This window comes from Zingiber officinale, chromosome 3B (genome assembly GCF_018446385.1).
Source record: "Zingiber officinale cultivar Zhangliang chromosome 3B, Zo_v1.1, whole genome shotgun sequence".
Lineage (NCBI taxonomy): Eukaryota > Viridiplantae > Streptophyta > Magnoliopsida > Zingiberales > Zingiberaceae > Zingiber > Zingiber officinale.
In genome coordinates, this window is record NC_055991.1 from 123,840,179 (window position 1) to 123,861,509 (window position 21,331).

General features: G+C 42.2%; 1 protein-coding gene across 2 annotated transcripts; it reads right to left on the reverse strand.

Annotated features, from left to right (window-relative positions):
- Positions 1-7,205: 7,205 nt before the first annotated feature.
- On the reverse strand, positions 7,206-9,911 carry LOC121968579. Of its 2 annotated transcripts, none has more exons than XM_042518897.1 (3): positions 8,845-9,911; positions 7,787-8,334; positions 7,206-7,705 (listed from the first exon to the last, which is right to left on the reverse strand). In XM_042518897.1, exons 1-3 carry the CDS (start codon positions 9,751-9,753, stop codon positions 7,678-7,680), a joined length of 1,485 nt encoding a protein of 494 aa, XP_042374831.1. In that variant the 5' UTR covers positions 9,754-9,911; the 3' UTR covers positions 7,206-7,677. The 2 variants fall into 2 exon arrangements, with proteins under 2 accessions (XP_042374831.1, XP_042374830.1); XM_042518896.1 differs by having other exon boundaries at positions 7,783-8,334; positions 8,845-9,910.
- Positions 9,912-21,331: the final 11,420 nt, after the last annotated feature.

A 21,331-nucleotide genomic window follows, 5' to 3' on the forward strand; every position in this document is an offset into this window, starting at 1 on the left:
TGAGGCATAGACCGTGTCATCCTCTGACCAATCTAAATCTTGATCTCCAAGTAGACTCACTAAATCAAATGAGCTCAATATCTCATATTGACTCATTTGGGCATGGCCATGCACTTCGTGGTCTCACTCTATCAAGAATATCGATGTCACTCCCGTCATGTGAGAGGGATAGATCCCATCTACATCACTCACATCCCTCCGCATAATTTGTTACATACCCAGTAATCGCCTTTATAGTCCACCCAGTTACGGGTGGCGTTTGACGAAACCAAAGTACATAATTCCTTATGTAGGGAACCATGGTGACTTCAGGTCTAAGGACTAGTAGTCATACTAATAGCCACATGAGAAAGTATATGACACTCATATAACGATCCACGATACTTTCTCATGGAGGGTCATTCAGTATACATTCTCCAATGCATACCCATGTGTCAACTTGATATCTCTATATCCATGACTTGTGAGATCAAGTCATCGAGTTGACCTACATGCTAGTCTTATTGCATTAACATTGTTCCTGAATGTTAATACTCGACTAGGAATGATTAAGAGTAGTGTTCCCTATTTCATCTCACTATCGGTTCAACTAACCGATTGATATAGGTAAGAACCCTCTACTCAAGGACGCTATTATACTTAGTTTATTTGGCACCAATACAAGTAAGTAAAATAACAAAAAAACAAATGCCTTTATTTATATAAGAATATGATACAACAAGTCCATAATACAATCATCAAATGATTGACTCTAGGGCTCTAACTAACAATGAAAGCATCTACGACAACCATATTGGAGGACGGACTTTGGCCGGAAAATTATTATTGGTCGATTATTTTTGGCTAACCCTACAAGTTGATATGGCAAAATTCATGGTTGTATGTGAGCATTGTCAAAAGCACCAACACCTTTCCCATCATCTAACTGAGCTCCTCAAAACGTCCACCATCTCTTGCCCTTTTAATTAATTGGGGATGGATATAGTGGGACCCTTCCCTATCGATCCATAGTAGAAAAAATTTCTCTTGGTTATCGTTAATTACTTTTCCAAGTGGGTTGAAGCTAAGGCTCTCGCTCGGATGACTAAGGATACAGTAATGAGAGTTTTGTAGCAAAATATTATTTGTCGATTCGGAATTCTACACAAGTTAGTGTTTGATAATGTACGATGGTTTCAAGGACGAAAACTCAAGGAATGGTGTGAAGGGCTTGGTATTTAGCAAGCTTTCACGTCAATAATCTACCCCCAAAGTAATGGATAGGCAAAAGTTGTAAATCGGGAAATCATCTGAGTCCTCAAAATCAAGTTAGACCATGTGCAAGGCAATTGGATTGAGGAACTTCTGTGCATCCTGTGAACATATTGGACAACCCCAAGGGAGAGTATCTGGCAGACCCCATTTCACTAAGTATATAGAGGGGAAATTGTTGTTCCGGTCGAGGTGGGAGAAGAGTCTACTCAGTGACATACCTATAAACAATAAAACAATGCTCAAAGTCGACTCCTAGATCTCGATCTTATGACCAAAGTTTGAGATAGAGCTGCCACTCGGCTTGTGGCTTATAAACAGAGAATGAGGCAACTGTATAACAAAAAGGTTATTCCTCATTCATTTCAAGTAGAGGATCTTGTGTAGCGAAAGATTAAGCCAATTGATGATGTCAACAAACTTGAACCACAATAAGGAGGTTCCTACCAGATCATCCGCTAGCTAAAAATCGAAAGTTATTATCTAAAACATCTGAACGGGAGGATGTTGGATCGACCATGAAGCATTACTCATCTACAACCCTACAAGACCTAATGAGTATCCTTAGGTTCTATTTTTCTTGTAACTCTAAGTTGTCTTACGAAATTATTCTTTTGCAATAAAATACCAAGGTTAGCTCTAGAGAGTAAGAGCTAATAGAACATCTTTGTAAGGGGCTCAACCTCCCCAAGCGGGAGTTAACAAAGTGCCAACGTCCTTTAAGGGGCTCAACCTCGCCAAGCATGAACTAACAAAGTGTTGACGCCCTCTAAAGGGCTCAACCTCTTTGAGCGGGAACTAACAAAGCGTCAACGTCCTCTAAGGGGCTCAACCTCCTCCAGCAGAGTTAACAAAGCGCTGACTTCCTAAGGGGCTCAACCTCCATGAATGGGAACTAACAAATGGACAAAATATTCTTAGTAGTTCAAACAAAACTCTAGGTTTCTTAGAAGCTATAAGATCTATTGGGACTTAGTTAGATCCTCCCCATGCGTACAAACAATATGACTACCGTATACAGGCGTCAAGATGAGTCTACTTCCAAAAAACAAGGCCTCCCGGCCATTTATAAAATCGCAAAATGTTATGTCACTAGGTCATTTATAGAGTTATCTACATAAATGTTTCTTCAGTTATTCGCCTTCTCTGAGGTGAGAAGGTCCTCCTATACTTTCTACAGGTCAAGGAAGTCAAAAGAAGTACTATGCGACATATGTCCAGCCTGGAAGATTTGTCGGATGGCACCTTCAAAACCTTACCGCATCCTTTTCCATACTTGGGCACCTAACAAGCCAAAGCATTTATGTGACTGATGGAAATCCACTTTGAAATTCGAGCGTCGTTCTTCCTTTACAGCCTTATAAGTCGACAGCCCGGTCTTTAATAAGTTCCAGTTGAACAGTCATTTCTCCTTGACTCTAAATAGCCTTGCTGGCCTGCTCTTTCAGCATCTCAGCACCCTCTATTGTATAAGTCAATTGCTCATGTAGGTCAGCCGTTAAATTGGCCAGACTGGTGATTTGCTCCTCTTGGCGACAAATTCGGGGCTCCTACACCTCCACCTGGGTAGTTAAGCGATATCATTCTACCTCTAGCGGCGTGAGTCTCATTTGCAAGAGCTCTTCTAGCTCGATTTCCACATACTTGATGTTAGTCAAATCTGCTTCTAGTTCTTCTCTTAGACAAGCTGATAAATTTGCCTACAACTGGGATTCTTCTTCTCGAGATTGGGCTGCTTCGGTTCTCACCTCTTCTAGCTCCCGGGAGAGTGTGGCCAATTGTATCTCAAAGTCTTCTATCCTCTTCTTTAGTAGCTCGATCTGCCTCACTAGTTGGGGCACTCGGTTGTGGACTTCCAGGTTTCCAACCACAACTACTAGACAACCACGTTAGCTTCAAGACAACAAAACCGCATATTGGCACTCAAATTCAGTTAGGTACCTTGATTATGGAGGCATTCACTTAGCCGCTGACCTCAAGCATGGACGATTAGACACCACCAGGGAATCTCCTTCGTCTTCCTTCGCTCAGATGGATGACTCCTCGAAGCCTATGCCCATTGGGGTCGAGAAGGAGGTAGTTCGGATTAACCTTATGCCCCATTTGCGGCATCTTCAGAAACCTTTGGTGTTAGGAGGGCTTGTAACGCTACTCGATCCTACTTCGTTTGTTTGCTCATCGAGATGTTCAGCATGGTGGCTTCCGCATCAAGAAAGAAGCATGAATTAGCCTTCAAAGATGGAGGGGGGTAGTGTAAGACTTATAGGGCGGCATTTCCAAGTCGGCAGCATTTGGGCTCAGTTGAGCTCGATATAGTAAGTCTTCATTCCTGACAAACTTAGTTGTGTTAAAACACATATTGCTCAGCAGCTCCAGAACCCTCGAGTACTCTAGGTTCTCCTTATATCGACCGAGCGGTGGTAGATCTGGTAAGTCTAAAGTAAAGGAGTTTGGTGGATTTAGATAGAAGAATTGATTCTTCCACCCCTTGTGAGACAAAGAAACCCCATTTAGGAAATGGCGGCCCGTATGGACCATAAAGTGAAATGCACCGAGCTTTGCTCTCTTGAGATGATAAAAATAATAGAAGAAAATTGGGGTCAGGGGTATTTGATACAGCCTAAAGAATATCGCCATTGCGCTCAGAATCCTAAAAGAATTAGGGGCTAATTGATGAAGAGGTATGCGAAAATATTCGGATACCTCTCGGAAAAACTCAGGGACTAGAAATTGGAGCACACTCTCAAGTTGGTCATAGAAAAACGTAAGGTAACCTAGAGAAGGCATGTACGATATTTGATCTACCCTAGGCATGCGGATCTAATAATCGGGCAAGATACCAAAATTTATCCACATCTTGACACGATGTTCTCCGGTTTGTGAAGAATGACTCCACTCATACCAAGGGAGAGAAAAAGGCTACCGGCCATAGAGGAAGGACAGGACAATAATCAAGGTAGATCAAAAAGACTTATAGGCGAATGGTTGAACCCTAATGCAGGTGATAGTTGGACACTATAGCGACGGCTGAAGCGCAAACGAAGGTTGAAGACGAAGGCACGGGGAAAACGACACTTGCTCCTCAATGTCTTAATTTATAGCCTCACACGTCAACCACAACCGCTAGATCGGGGATCCTTGAGGGGAGGGATCATCTCTCAGCTGTCAGATCGGGTGCAAAAATCAGGATAAATCCTCAGTTATCATTACCCCAATCAAAGATGATTGTCCCATCTCATCTCATAGTTTGGCATACCCTTAAGCCCCAAACCCAACCCTATGGCTATGACATCATGCTGCATTAATTTCACACCATACCTCATTAATACACATTCTCTCTATATCTCTCAAGCCATGCCTCTCATTAATGCACGAGATTTTGACTCGACCATGTGGCGTTATTTGGGGGGAGGGGATAACTGCCTTTCACTTATCAGTCAGTCGGGTTTATACCTCCTTTGATTATACTTGATGGGAAGACTTGTGATGTGTCGGAATGGTAGCGTTCCACGTGTCCTCTCCACCCACCCAAAAAAGGTTAAGATATATGTTTATGTGGACAGAAGTCAGGGTAAAGAAAACTTATGACTAGGGGTTATTGGCCCATTCGGACTGGCCAGGAGACGTAGGCGATGACCGTCCAGGCGTGACCGCTCGGGCTTTATTTGAGCCAGGCATCACTCCCGGATGTGGGCAATGCCATGCCAGAACGATTAGCTTTAGTAAGGACATGTGTCCTGGCCCACCCGACCGCTCGGGTGTGACCACTCGGGCATCATTTCCCGTCATGGGCAATACCATGCCCAATCAACCGGCTTTGGTAAGCACGTGCCTTGGCTCACCTGACCAGTCATACTAAAGTCGTATGCCCTGATTCTCCCGATTAGTTATACGACATTTATAAGACTTTTTTTTCTAGATCTTAATCTCAGCTGGTTAAGGCAACCAAAAAACCTCCTAAATTCATATTTATAATTAATATGCCTTAGCACTCATCATTTGTACATTGAAACTGAAGAGTCGATGTACGAAAACCATCAATGCGCCAGAGAGAAATGAACTCCAGTGAAAGTAATGAATGATTATTAATACATGGGAAGGTAAAGAGCCACTGAAGATAGCATAAAGATCATTAATACATAGAAGGTGAAGGGCCATCAGAGGGTGGTATAAAAGGAATCAGAGGAAGAAGCGGGGGTTATTATTCATTAGTTCATATTTTTCTCCATCTTCTTGCTAGTTCAGACTTAAGCATCAGAATGATAACACCAACATTCCGACATCATTATAACTCTTTTCACTAGTTTTGATCTTCTTCCAGTTTTTCCGGCGACAGTGACCTCACCTCCTCAAACTCTTCTATACGGTTCCTGCCCTCTGAAACTTTTGGCGCAGGATCACTTCACATTGGGTTTTAGTCAAATAAAACTGGACTAGAGTAAGGGCGAGGCAGTCTTCTCATAATGTCAGTGAGTCAAGGAGCTCTTCTAGTAAAACTGCCATTACAAGTCAAACTTGCACCTTTTCTTATTCACGTTGGATGCACTCGTAAGAGTATGGAGCAGGGATCCATAGCCACTCGGAGTTGGTGACTGTCTACAACTTTGTTTATGCTAGTAAAGACGGCTTATTATCCACCATCTGTGCACACGCCGCGTCTATATCAGTTTTGACTAGGGCTCCAGCATAAGACCTTTTGAGTGAATTTTGTTCTTCTGAAACACATTGCAGCAAGCCTTTTTTTATGTTCATATCAGTTATGATTTAGATACGCAATTAAAATTTCAAGTGGCATATAAATACAAGTGTTGGTTACAAATTTCTAGTGTCATAAGATCCTGTCCCTGTTTTGATGCAGGTTGTACAAAAGGAATATTGGAGCAAATGTGAGATGCTCAGTGTTTAGTAAAACAAGTGCATGACCAAAGGCTCTAAGCCTCTAAGCGAAACCAAAAAACCGGTTTCTATGCATCGAATGAATTGCTAACATCATAAATACATGGAATGCATTACTGAAAACATAAATCTATGTCAAAGCTTAAATTATCATGGAATTAAAAACAAGTTTAAATGCCAAAGTTTGGCAGGGATCAAAGCTTAAATTATCATACTCAAGTCTGGGACCGGATTATTTGACTGCACTTTTCCTTCCCGTTTTATAGATGCTCTATTTTTTGGGGAGCTTGTATTAGTCAGTTTGCACCACAAGTCTTAGATACCAAGTGTATTTTTCCAAGCTAACAAAATGGACCTTCAAAACCTTGATACCAAGTCTTAGGCTTGTATTAGTCACTTTTCCTCTCCAGGGTTGGAAAACTAAATGGACCTTCAAAACCTTGATGTCTATTAAGAGGGGAAGCAAAACTTTTAGTTGTTTTGTCGCACAACTAAGTTACAGATCCTAAATATACTCCCAAGCCTATCTGAGGAGGAACTAATGTTATGCAAGGTCCTCTTTGCTAACAATCTCTTGGAAAATCTCACTGAGACTGAGCTTCCTGAAGAAATGGTTTAAACGACATGACAGTTGATCATCTGTACTTTTTTCACTAACATTTTAATCTCACTAAGCTTTGTTCTTTTAGCAGCCATAAATGTCATTTTTTGGCCATGAATGATGATCAATTTCAGTAGACGACTCTTGTTGATACGCCGAACCCACAAACTCAAGCCAACTATCATTCTACTTAGGAGATAAGATGAGAAATCAGAGGCGTAATTTAATGGAAAGCACAAATTCAATGCATGAATGAATTACTGAGACTTAGCAAGTCCAAATCCTTACCGTTCACAGAGATTAAAGCTTAAATTACGTCAGTCATGCTCAAACGCGGAATAATATCTAACGTGTAGTTTGCAACATCATGTAAATGATAATATTTATGAGCCCTGAAAGGACTCAAGCGTATACAACACATTTATGGAGCCAGAAAAGGATTAAAAATCCAATGCAATTGTTGACATAAAATGAGTTGATTGAATTAAGGTTACAAAATCAATCATCACTGTAACTGCATAAGCATACAAACAGCAGATAAGTTGTTCATTGAATTGAGATCAGATCAAAATCAAATACCTTCTGATATTAGTAGCCAAATAATGTATCAGAATTTAAGCTGATAGATAATAGAGCTTCACTAACAGATGCTATAGATCATAACATAGACTAACTAAATCCCTAATGTTAATCCTTTCCAAAATGCAAAAGACTGCTCCATTTATCTATAGGCAGCTCCAAGAGGGGAAAATAAACTCGAAGCATGTAAAAATAAAACCTTTCACTTACAATAATCACCATATCTCAAGCCATCCTATTCAGTCATGATGTACAAGGTTAACCCCCTCACAAGGAATTTGCAGCGGACCCATATGCTCCTCGTTCACACTGCCCAACTACAACACTGAGAGTCCCATTATGTTCTTGACCTAGCTTACTGCATAATCTCCTAGGTACCTGAAAGGAAACAAAGTTCAATTGTAAGAAACATCAGTTAAAACCCAAGAAAAAGGCATTTTAAGTAGAGAGCAAACCAACTGCCACTTGTTGTTCAATGGAGTGCTAACAACTAGAATTTCAGTCACGTCAGGCAAAGGAGGAGATAGAGGAAAGCAGAATACTTTTCTTTTGAGATCATCTCTTCCCTTAGCTCGTCTATATGATCCTAGAGTTGTATTTTCATTCTTTCCAATATTGTTCAAGAAAAACATAATAGGTTTCTTGCAGACAGATCTGTATGGGTCCCTTGTGTCGAAATCAAAATCCATCCTATTAGTATTTCTGTTCCAAGCAGCATACGTCCGCTCAGAACGTTCCAGCTCTCTTGGAGGGACAATGGTTGGAAACACTTGGACAACATAACCCAATGAGACTGCAAATGTCAACTTTTGCCCCCTGTCATAACAAATTGATCGTTGCAAGAAACTCATAGAATAGGCTTTCATAGCCTTGGTAAAGAGCTTCAGGCTTCCAAGAGAGCTCAAGCCAGGATAGAGGGGATCAACAGCTTCAACATGATGTATTGAGATGAAAGGAGAAAGTGGGTGTGCAGCCAAAAGACCAAGCGCATTTCCTCTGATATCCCACTGAGGCAACAAAGAAAAAGGGAATTCAGAATTAAACGACCAACAATAGGGAATCTTTTTGGATAATTAAATAAAGAGCTCCTGAATTATGTTTAGGCAACAGAGATCAGTCCGTCTATTAGAATAAAATGTGCTGATATGTAGACTACTTGATATATAGAAAGAGCAAGAGGTTAGCGGACAAAATAAACTCCAGTGAGGAAGATGAACGGTAGAATAAGACTAATAACATGGAAAAATAGAAGGTTGTTTCTTTCGAATGGAGGAAGTAAAATGAAAGTTGAACGATATTAATTTTGCTACCCGTGCTGTTTATCGGAAGTGAAAAAGGTTGTTAGAAACAAATGGTTAAATGCAACACATTTAATCATTACAAAAACAAGCAACAAACAGTGTGTTCTAACTAATTAGTATATATCTTGACCATGTGAAAATCCATAGTAATACAGGGAGCTAAGCCGGAAAGTGATGCAGTACGCCTTAGATAGGGAAAGAAAACACATAACACACCTGGTGGAAACCATACTCACGGCTCAGCGGGACTCCAAGCTCAGAGATGCATGCGTGCAATCGGTCGTCGCTGCCATAGAGCCTCGGGTACCTCTCAATGCAATCGTCCAACATCCTGGAAAGAGCTTCGGCAAGAGGATAGCTGATGGCAATTCCCCCGCCACCGAACGCCATTGCATGGCTAAAGTAGGTGTTCGCTGAGTGACTCTCTGAAGGCCCCCCAACGTACACCATCTCTGTCCAATCGTACTTGGAGAGAACCGTGACGAGATTATCTGTGCAGAGGATAGTGTCGTCGTCCACGAGAACGAACCACCGAGCCCCGTGATGGCCAAGCCGGAAGGACTCGACAAGGATGCGGGCAATGCGGAGGCCAGAAGGGTGGCCGGTAGGGTTGGTATATCGGAAGCGGGAGATGTCTTCCGAGACGAGGACAGGAGGCAGAGATCGAGCAAAGGAGGAATTTGGGGGCAGTCGGGGCGCAGAGTCATCTAGCCAGACGTGGCCGCGCATGGCTCTGGGGCGCCACCAAAGGCGGACGAACTCGCGGCGTCTCGGCCAGAGATTGGCTGACCCGCCGATTCCGAATACGAGGTGGCGGAGGGAGAGAGGGGCGAGATCACCTTCTTCGTCATTCCCTTCGTCTCGGTTGCGGGATGAGGGGGCAGGCAGAGGGGAGGAGGGAGAGAAAGTAGATGCGGAGGATCGAACATGCGGCCAGTGGAGACGGTGAGAGGGAGAAGAGAAGACGATGGAGAGCCAGGCGGAAGTGGCGAATAGGAGGGCGAGTATGGCGGCGGCGGACGAGGCGGCGCGACCACCGCGGCGGTGGGTGCGGGGAAGGCACGGGCGGTTGGATACGGAGGAACAAGGGAGGGCGGCCATCGTCGCCGTCATCGTCGAGGTCATCGGCGGCGGCGGCAACGGTCATTTGTCGACGTAGAGAAAGGGTTATATTTTAGGAAAGAGAAGAGGAGAAGCTTGAAAATTAGTCAGGGATTGGGACAACGAAGCACACCAAAAGAGGAGGAGAAGGGTGCATTCGGAGGAGAGGTGACAGGTGTTCAAATGCAATATATCCTCCATGGCTTGTCTTACCAAGTAGACGCAGCGAGCACCACTCAGCGCCAGGGAGAAATTGGAGATGAGCGCAATGGGTAAAGAAAAGTGTGAAATTTCTTATTGCCTGATTAATTGCCTCGAAATTTAAAAATTGCAACGCGTGGCGTCCAGCCGGTCAGCCGGATCACGTTCGAACCGTCAAATTGACGATGATGGTGGGTGCATCGTTTATCAGCGGGTTAATTGTGCGATAAAATCCAAAACCAAACCATTTATATATTTCGGCTTTTTAGCCAAGGAACGGCCAAATTTTTTTATTTATTAAAATAAGCATCTTAGTTTTAAAATAACGAAAAAGATTTAAAATACTGTCATTCTCTTTTATTCCTTCCACCAACTTCTTTAAAAATATAAATTCATTATATTAACGGTCTCCTTAGTACCGACCTCATAAATATAAAAGGTGGTACATATAAATACACAGATATCAAATGTATGGTGGAGTAAACCTCAGGTCATTAGTTCTTGAAAATCGATCCTTGATCATTACACCAGAGATACTATGCATCCATCATCTGTGCTATCACAGGTCCGCCAACCTATTAAATCTCCTTTCTCCGGACGTTGTTTTCCAATGCATCCGAGCCACAATTTAAGATATTTAAATCAAAAGTTATTTGTACGATTCGGATGCACGTCACCTCATCATAGGTCTCACCTTATCTCTCCATTTCCTCTTCGTATTCTTATATTTATAACTTTAACACGAACCTCTTCCTGCTTTGTTATATCTCTTCTTGCATTTATGCGACGGATTGTAATAGAGTAAGTAGAGAGCTTGGGTTTGGTCGTAAGACATTAAAGAGTGCTACTTCGAAGGATTACTGCTTTGAAGAAAATCGGCGTGGAAGGTCAAATTTCAAGCAAGACTACATTTGGTAGAAGAAGAGAGATTTGGTTTAGTTATTTACGTATAATATTTGCTACAAATTGGTCTGTAACATCAAGAAAGACTAGGATGTTATTATTTAATCAAATCCAAGGTTTGACATCATATCTACCTTCACCTCGCTCAACCCTTCCTATATAAATTGTAATTATGTTGATATCCAAAACCCCTAGGTCCATTAGGCTAGAGAAGTCAAATTGCATACAAATCAATTCCTGTGGTTTTCTGATGCATCAAGGACTCCATCGATGTCATCTATTGTTGATTTAGATCTCTCCGGAGCTGATATAATGTTATGATAGAATTCAACCAGAATGCGGGCCTGATATTGGACCATATCAGGCCCTTTTTAATCTTGATGTGAGAATTGTATAGTTGAATTATCTCCTGAATAACAAATAGGGTTGTAAATTAAGTTTAAACTCTAAGTTAAAACTCGAAAGTGTGTGTTGTTTATTGAATTCCAACAAGTGCATTGTTCCGTGCCAAATTGCACGACTCAAGTGTAGGGTGTCGGTCGGCCGGCTTGAAGGGGGGTTGGATAGACGGCGCCCCCAAATCGATTGATCTTCCTATACTTGTTAGTATGCACAGCGGAATATACAAAACAAACAAGCTAAAGGAAATGAAACTAAAGACAAGTAAGAATGCAAACCAAGCCACACGATCATTTACGTGGTTCGGAGATAAAGCTCCTACTCCACGGCGTGTCCTTGAGGTGGACGATCCCTATCCGTCGGTGGATTACTCCCCGAAAGACCTCCGGCTAGCTCACGTAGCTCCTTGTGGGTGGAGAAACCTCACCACAACTCTCACCAAGGACTCTTTACAAGCTAGGGCACCGGTAGACTACTAATAGAGATTAACCACCTCTATTTCATCAACTATAACCAAGCTCCCAAGCTTTGGTTATATAGGTCTCGGGTTGAAAACCCCGCCTACCAGTCGTTTGCCAAAACATGCAGTCGACTGCCCTCTGTGATAATTCGACCATTACATCACAACGGCTCGATACCAATCGACTGCTAAAACTTACAGCCGACTGCTAAAACATGCAGTCGACTGATCCACACTGACCGAACGAACAAAACCATTCTGTTCGCACCCAGTCGACTGCGCGGTCGACTGCACCAGTCGACTGCTATAGTAGCGCTACAGTACTGCTACAGTAACGCTACAGTAAAACCCTAAAACTAGGATTTTGCTCCGAGTACAATCTCTTGTGCACTCGTACCCTCACCTTTATGACTCACTTGATGCTTCTTTACAGCCTTGACCTCTTGCCTTCAAGCCTACTTCCTTTGGCTCTCGTCCCTCGGATGCATTCAAGCCCGTGACTCGTCCTAATGTCATCCTTCATGTATGCCTCAAAGTCGCTTCCCTCGGCCCTTGTCCTCGCTGCCTTGTCCACGGTCCCTCGGATGCTCCATCCTTCACCGAACCCGAAGCCATCAACCTGAGTCACATGTGTATCCTGTAAACCTGCACAACTCAAATACACATATCAAATACAAGGATGAACCTAACTTAAACTCTTTGCCCAAACACCAAAACACATGGTCGCACGGACCATTGGGATTGCTCCAACAATCTCCCCCTTTTTGATGTTTCGGCAATACGTTTAAGTTAGGGAAAACAATAGCAGATAAATATGCTAAAACAAATGGACTTATGTTGCCAAGACTACACACTTGGACTTATACCGCCGAATGGACTTACGATATCAAGCCTACACACTTGGACTTACAACGCCGAATGGACTTACGATGCCAAGGCTACACACTTGGACTTACAACACCGAAACAATGCATCATGCATTGGAACCTATGCCAAGGCTCCCCCTGCACCTATGCTCCCCATTGAGCTAGGAATTTTCCCATAGAGATTTTTAAGAACCTATCCCAAGGCTCCCCCTACGCAAAGGCACTAAGGTTTTCCCAACTAAACCTTACTTCTCCCCCTTTGCCTAACATCCAAAAAGCTTTCGAACAATATCCCAATTGTTGAAAACTTATCATCTAATTGATCCTAAACTCATGTATTTATCCCCCATGGATCCCATACATCTATACGAGCTGACCCGATCAAAATCCAATGCTGAAAACACTTTCAGACTGGTATCAGTCGACTGCAATAAGTACCAGTCGACTGCCCCCATGAAAACAAGCTTACAGAGGCATTCTGTGCTCAAAAACACTATTACCAGTCGACTGGTAACTGTACCAGTCGACTGGTACACTATTCATGAAAAAATCAACCTTTTCTGGCCAACTTCAGAAATGCGCCAAAAATTTCACAGACCTCCAAAAATTCTCAAATTTTGTGGAGAGGTCTATTTTATCAATGTCTACTTGGGAAAAGTATATACAAAAATATATCTATCATCAATCCCAAGTTTGACACAAAATCCAAAACTAGCTAAATAGTTCAATTGAACCTTGACCTAAAGTCCTAGTTTTGGTTTCCTCTTGATGTATTTGCCCATACTAACCCACAATGCATCCCTAGCATTGATTTATATGACATCTATACATCCAAAACCAATTATCATACTATATGACCCCAATGTTATATTTCCAAGCATGAAACACAACCCATGTGTGTCAATTCCCTAGGTTTGAGATTCAAGTCAGTCTCCAAATCACTTGGCACATTCCATGACCAAACCTAGACTCCCAAGTAAAACCCACTTGAGATCCATTGGCTATGGGTCCCAACATGACTCTTTGAGCTCCCCCTAGAGCTCTTAACCTTAGCCACCTCCCTAGGTGACTCATCCACAATTGTTAAGCCAGATCGGTGCATCTTCGATGACACTTGGCTAACAAACCTAACCTTCTTAACCTTGGGTACCTTATCCTTGGTTAATTTAACATTACTTTTAAATGACTTTCCTTTGCCATTTATTGACTTCTCCTTGCTATAGTCATATGCAACCCTAGCATATGACTTTCCCTTAGCCTTGGAGAACTCTCCCTTGCCATGATCATTTGCCACCCTAGCATATGATCTCTCCTTGGCCTTGGGGGGACTAGATCGATATCCCAAGCCCGATCTATCATTGTTGGGTCTTTGGCTACCCAACATCATACTTAATGCCTTAGATCCGACATTGAATTTCTTAAGGAATTGTTCTAACTTATCAAGCTTTTCCCTTAAGGCATGATTTTCCCTTTCTAGATTCCTAAACCTAGAGTCAACATGTCCACCATGGGCATTCCTAGACCTACCCATTTTTCTAGGCATATGTCTCCCCTTCTTGGGATTAATGCCTTGGGTCTCCTTAGGTCTACCATTTCTAGAGTTATCATGAATGGATACTTTAGGGTTTTGATCTACATTAACTCTACTTCTATCATGATATTTGAAACCAAAATTTTGCATGGGTAAATAGTAGCAATTATTTCTAGCATGCATGGAGGAATTTAAATTTGACTTCAAATTTAAATTAGGGTTTACCTTACCCTTTACCTTTGGATCTCCCCCTTGACATGAGCCTCCATTCTTCCTCCACTTCTTTTCCCACATCCTTAAATGCCTCAACTTTTTGAGCTCTCTCTGTTGGTGCAATCGACCTAGGTTTTGATCGGTACGATCATAGTTTTGATATGTGTGTCAAAAAGTTTAAGTTAGGTTCACCCTTGTATTTGATATGTGTATTTGAGTTGTGCAGGTTTGCAGGATACACATGCGACTTAAGTTGATGGCTTCGGGGTCCGGTGAAGGATGAAGCATCCGAGGGACCGTGGACAAGGCAGCGAGGACAAGGGCCGAGGGAAGCGACTTCGAGGCATACGCGAAGGATGACATTGGGGACAAGCCAGGGGCTTGAATGCATCCGAGGGATGAGAGCGAAAGAAAGTATGCTTGAAGGCTCTGTTGAAGCTGCAAAGGAAGCGTCAAATGAGTCGTAAGGGTGAGGGTACGAGTGCACGAGAGATTGTACTCGGAGTAAAATCTTAGTTTTAGGGTTTTACTGTAGCAGTACTGTAGCGTTACTGTAGCAGTACTGTAGCAGTCGACTGCATGTTTTAGCAGTCGACTGGGTGCGAACAGAATGGTTCTGTTCGTTCGATCAGTGTGGATCAGTCGACTGTAAGTTTTAGCAATCGACTGCACCAGTTAACTGCATGTTTTAGCAGTCGACTAGTAAATGACCGTTGGCATACTGTTGGTGCTGCGAAGTAGTCATTGGCTACCTCCAACGGTAACACCAGTTGATTGCTAAAACATGCAGTCGACTGGTGTAGAGATGAGTTGATATGATGATCAACTCTCTCCTTTTATTTAAGGGAAGCTTTGGGACTTGAAGGAGGTTACTCATGCTTGTTGAATAACTCCTTGTCATTGCCCAAAGCTTCCAAGCCTACTCTCTTCCTCCTAAATCTAAGTTCATCATTGTAAAGAGGAAGAGATCCTTTGTGAGAGGTTTGCTCCACCGAGAAGGAGAAAGCTCTAGCCGGAGATTGTCCGGGATTGATCCACCGAAGGATCAAGGGCTCGTCCACCTCAAGGACACACCGTGGAGTAGGAGCAAGCAATCTCCGAACCACGTTACATTAAGCTTGTTTGCGATTTGGTATTCTTACTTTATTGTTTTCATTAGTTAGTTGTATTTCCGTGTGTGCACTAATCTTTTGTAGAGAAGAAAAGAAGTTGGGGGTGACCTAGCTATCCAACCCCCCTTCTAGCCGGCCACCGATCCCCAACACTCTCTTCCTTGGGCATTTGGTGTGGTAGTGCCCTATTTCACCACAAGTGAAACATCTAATGTGCTTCTTCTCCTTCTTCTTTTTGGCACCATCATTCCTACAACCCAAATTAGTATCCAAAATAATTTGAGTGGGTTTAGGAGTTACCTTCTTACCCATTGGACATCTACTTTTGTAGTGTCCCCTTTCATTGCATCCGAAGCACACAATGTGATCTTTTGACTTTGCTTCGGTGGAGGTGCTCACTAGGTTGACTTCTTCCAAGATTTATTCTTCTTCTTCTTCACTTGTCTTGGATTCTTCTTCAACCTTTAAGGATGTAGATGCTATATCTTCCTCATCCACACTTGTGGATGGCCTTTCTTCTTCCTTTTCCTCAAATGTGACCAAATTCACTTCCTCTTCTTCTTTTGATGTTGAATTGGTCTCCACATTCGATTGATCCTTCTCTACTTGAGCTTCTTCATCTGTTTCTTCGGATTTTTCCTCCTCTTGTGTAGACAAAGGTTCTTCCCATGGAACCTTCTTTATCTTGCTCCACAAATCATGGGCGTTCTCATATTCACCTACATGACTCATCATGTCATTAGGTAAAATATCAATTAAAATCGATATTACCTTTGAATTTGCCTTTGACCGTGAGGTTTGCTCCTCCGTCCAATGACGCAGTCAGAGTCTCTTTCTCTTCTTGTCCTTCGGAACTTCGAACGGCTCTTGGACCACCATCATGATGTCCCAGTCCGTGTTGAAGAAGATCTCCATCTTCATCATCCAATATATGAAGTCTCATAAGCCTCCGCCTTCAAACTTTGACGGTTCTATCAAGTCAGTCATCTTGTGCTTCCTTGGCGGTTAGTCCAACGGCAAGCGTCCTTGCTCTGATACCACTTGTAGGGTGTCGGTCGACCGGGTTGAAGGGGGGGTTGGATAGACGGCACCCCCAAATTGATTGATCTTCCTACACTTGTTAGTATGCGCAACGAAATATACAAAACAAACAAGCTAAATGAAATGAAACTAAAGACAAGAAAGAATGCAAACCAAGCTACACGATCATTTACGTGGTTCGGAGATAAAGCTCCTACTCCACGGCGTGTCCTTGAGGTGGACGATCCCTATCCGTCGGTGGATTACTCCCTGAAAGATCTCCGGCTAGCTTACGTAGCTCCTTGTGGGTGGAGAAACCTCACCACAACTCTCACCAAAGACTCTTTACAAGCTAGGGCACAGGTAGACTACTAATAGAGATTAACCACCTCCATTTCGTCAACTATAACCAAGCTCCCAAGCTTTGGTTATATAGGTCGCGGGTTGAAAACCCCGCCTACCAGTCGTTTGCCAAAACATGCAGTCGACTGCCCTCTGTGGAAATTCGACCGTTACATCCCAACGGCTCGATACCAGTCGACTGCTAAAACTTGCAATCGACTGGTGCAGTCAACTGCTAAAACATGCAGTCGACTGATCCACACTGACCGAACGAACAGAACCATTCTGTTCGCACCCAGTTGACTGCACCAGTCGACTGCTAAAACATGCAGTTGACTGCTATAGTAGCACTACAGTACTGCTACAGTAACGCTAGAGTAAAACCCTAAAATTAGGATTTTACTCCGAGTACAATCTCTCGTGCACTCGTACCCTCACCCTTATGACTCACTTGATGCTTCTTTGCAGCCTTGACCTCTTGCCTTCAAGCCTACTTCCTTTGGCTCTCGTCCCTTAGATGCATTCAAGCCCGCGGCTCATCCCAATTCCATCCTTTGCGTATGCCTCGAAGTTGCTTCCCTCGACCCTTATCCTCGCTGCCTTGTCCACGGTCCCTCAGATTCTCCATCCTTCACTGGACCCGAAGCCATCAACCTGAGTCACATGTGTATCCTGTAAACCTGCACAACTCAAATACACATATCAAATACAAGGGTGAACCTAACTTAAACCCTTTGCCCAAATACCAAAACACATGGTCGCACGGACCATTGGAATTGCTCCAACAACAAGAACTTCATTGACAGTGTTTAGAACCTAGGTTTGACACCATATCTACCTTCTCCTCATTCAACCCTTCCCATTGATTGATATTTTGGTGAAATCTGACCTCTCTAGGTCCATAACTGGATTTTGGTCAAAATCCACTAATGGACCTAGAGAGGTCAGATTGCACCTAAATTAATTCCTATTGCTTTTTCATGCTTCAAGGACTTCAACGGTGTCGTCTATTGTTTATTTAGATCTCTCCAAAGGCAATCAAATCTTACGATACATTTCAGCCAGAATGTGGGCCTGATGGAAATATATCAGGCCTAAGGTGGGCCTGATATGGAAACATATCAAGCCCAAGGTGAGCCTAATATGGAAATATATCAGGCCCATGCTAGTCCTAATATGGGAGAATATCAGGCCCAAGTTGATCTTGATATAGTGTCATATTAGACCCTTTTTAATCCTGATATAAGAACTGTATAATGAATTATTACATGAATAACATATAGGCTTGTAAATTGAGTTTAAAACGTCAGTTCTGATCTAAAAAATTAGGTTTTGTTGAGCTTATTAAGTTAAAATCCACATAGAGTAGGTGATTGAAATCCAACAGCTTCACTCCTCTATGCTAAATGACATTATATTGTTGGTGCAATATTCCCTAGGGTCAAGGTTGACCAGGTTGACTAAGCTTGAGTTGGCTCAAGCTCAAGTCTTGATGTTTGTGTTTCGATGTTTGATAATACATGGAAACTGATAGTAAATGGAGATTGCAGGTGCAATCGTTCATTTGGGAAGATTGGTGGTATAATTTCCCTCTGGTCAAGGTTGACCAGGTAGATGTGAAGAAGAGTCAAGTAGGTCAAGATTGATTAGATATTTGACTGAAAAATCCTGGTGAGTGAAGCCAGGTGAAAGACCTAGTGAGTGAAGCTAGTCAGAAGGAAAATCCTGATGAGTGAAGTCATGTGAAAGACCTAGTGAGTGAAGCTAGGCAAAAGAAAAATCCTGATGAGTGAAGCCAAGTGAAAGTCCTGGTGAGTGAAGCCAGGCAAATGGGAAGTCCTAGTGAGTGAAACTAGGCAGATTGAAAGACCTGGTGAGTGAAGTCAGGCATGTGGAAATCTAGGTGGGTCAAGGTTGACCGGACACCTGGTGTTTAGAAGTCCAAGTAGGTCAAATGATTGACTGGATACTTGGCAAGAGGAAATCCAGATGAGTCAAGGATGACCGGACATTTGGTGGAAGGAAGTTCAAGTGGGTCATGGAGGACCGGACACTTGGCATGAGATGGTAAGTCCAAGTGGGTCAAGGTTGATCGGACACTTGGCGCGAGAAGAAAATGTCTAAATGAGTCAAAAGTTAACCAAACTCTTAGCGATCGTAAGTCCAATAGGGAGTTGACATGAAACTAGGAAGTTCGGATGTAGTAAACTTCTGAAGGCCATAACTTTTGACTTGGATATCGGAATGAGGTGATCTCAGATGCAAAACGAAGCTAATTTCAAGCTCTATCCAGTTTTCTACTTTCCAATCGATTGACCAATCGATTGGGGGTTCAATCGATTGGTCAATCGATTGGTTGACGCGAATTCATGCATAAATGGGCTAAATCGATTGGGTAATTGATTAAAACTTTCCCAATTGATTGGTCAATCGATTGGGAGAATTTTTGAGTGAACAGTGAGCTTTTGAATCGATTCGTTGATCGATTGAAACCTCCAATCGATCGGGCAATCGATTGGGAAGCTGGAAAATCACGCGATAGCTTTGGAAATCGCGCGAGCCACATTGAATCGAGTGGGCAATCGATTCAAGTGTTTTTCAAGAGCACAGAGGCGCTCTAGATCGATCAATCGATCGATCCAAAGTCTCCCCAATCGATTGGGAGTAATCCAATCGATTGAGATTCGACCGTTGGCGCGGATAAAGCCGTTAGCGAGCATTTTTCTGCGGATCTCTTCGATTCTTCTCCACGGGTGATCACAGCAGCTCTCCACAACGATCTTTTCTTCCTCACCGCCAGTTCTTAAAGGTTCTTGTAGGCTCATCCAAGTCAAGAGGTGAGTTGCAACAAGAAGAAGAAGAAGCTAGGGTTTTCATTGTAATCTTATAAGATTCATTTGTATTTTGCTTCTTTCTTTCTCATTGTTATATTGTGAGGTTGTAAGGCTTCTCCGCCTTTGGTAGTTACCGAGAAGGAGTGTTTTTATAGTGGAGGGTGTGTGAGTGTGTGGATCCTTGAACTAGTCATCTCTTCTTGAAGTGGATAACAAGTAAATCCCTAGAGTTAGCGTTGTTGTTTGTGTTTCTTGTATTTCTGCTGCACATCATCCCAAGAAGCGAGCAACGACGAGCATGACGATCGCAATGAGCTATTCACCCCCCCCCCTCTAGCTACATTTCAGTCCCAACAAATACAACACCTTAATTAACAGTGGTTAGAAACAAGGTTTGATATTATATCTACATTCTCCTCGCTCAACCCTTCATATTGATTTCTATTTTGCTCAAACCAAATACCCTTGGTCTAGCAGTGTGTTTTGAACAAAATCCACTAATCAATTATGAAAATCTAGTATGTACACATGCTCTAGTGTTGATTGCTTTTTAAATTTTAACACCACTGATTCTTACATTATAACTTTGCTAACTTAGTTTGGAATTAATTTTTCAGGGATGATTATATTGCTGAAAAAATTCTCTCTGAAATATGGAATACTCTTGATACAAATTCTATTGTAGAACATGGAGCTAATATAGTATAACTATCTAGAGCTAATACTCAGTCTACTTCTGAGAATACTGGTGTGGCTAATACAAATAGAAACACAAGAAATTTGGCCTTTGATTTAAATGAAAAAGGAAGTCACATAGAAGATGAGGTTCAAAATCCTGGTACAACACTTTTAGAATACTTTGATTCTACTTGGAGTGAGGAGGAAGAGCATCATATCTAGATTTTAGAGGAATTGCAATACAATATAGATGTACAAGAGTTCTTAGCTGATGATATATAGATTCAAAAGATGAATTTCCCCCAGAGCAGTACAGTGACTTAGAGGAGGAGTTCACAATTACTAATGATTCATATATATTGAATTCTCAATTGCTACAAAGGCCTATTGAAGAGGCAAGAGATGAGGATGAATTCTATATTGGACAGATTTTTCCTTCTCGACAAGAGTTCAAGAATGCACTTGTGAAGTATGCTATGAATAAAAATATGAGATATAACCCAGTTAAAATCTGGATAAATAAAGTGAAAGCAGTATGCTTTAACCAACCATGTATATGGAGAGTGGTTGGGCAGGATGATTTGGAGTTTAGAATTACAAAATATGTAAAAGAGCTTGTTTATCTTGTTTTACATAGCTTGCCACTTCAGTTCCTAGAACAGAAATTATCGGAAAGAGTGATTATTTCTGATTCAGTAAGAGGGATTCTCTTGCACTAGAGGCTTATTTCTTGCAAGTCACTACTAGGACCACAATTTGTTCAACTTCTCTGCCTTTGAGTTTCTGATACTACACATAGCCACTTGCTAATGGTTTTTCATTTTTGTGGGAACCATCTTGGCTACTTGTTTATTTTTTCCACCTGGTATGAACATGGACATGTATCAATGGTAAAATGGTAGAAAGGACTAAGAGAATAAGATTCAAGTCATTTAAAACACTTTTCTGATGTTTATTATATAGTTTTTTGATCCAATAATAATTCTTGTCAGGTGTTATGTTTGTCAATTGGAGAAGAATATTGTGATAAACCGTTGTATCAT

Coding starts and splice junctions, on each gene's coding strand:
- LOC121968579 (XM_042518896.1), bottom strand. CDS start 9,753: ATGACCTCGACGATGACGGCGACGATGGCCGCCCTCCCTTGTTCCTCC. Junction 8,335..8,844: donor GTGAGTATGGTTTCCACCAG/GTGTGTTATGTG, acceptor TTGTTGCCTCAG/TGGGATATCAGAGGAAATGC. Junction 7,706..7,782: donor TGAACAACAAGTGGCAGTTG/GTTTGCTCTCTA, acceptor GTTTCCTTTCAG/GTACCTAGGAGATTATGCAG.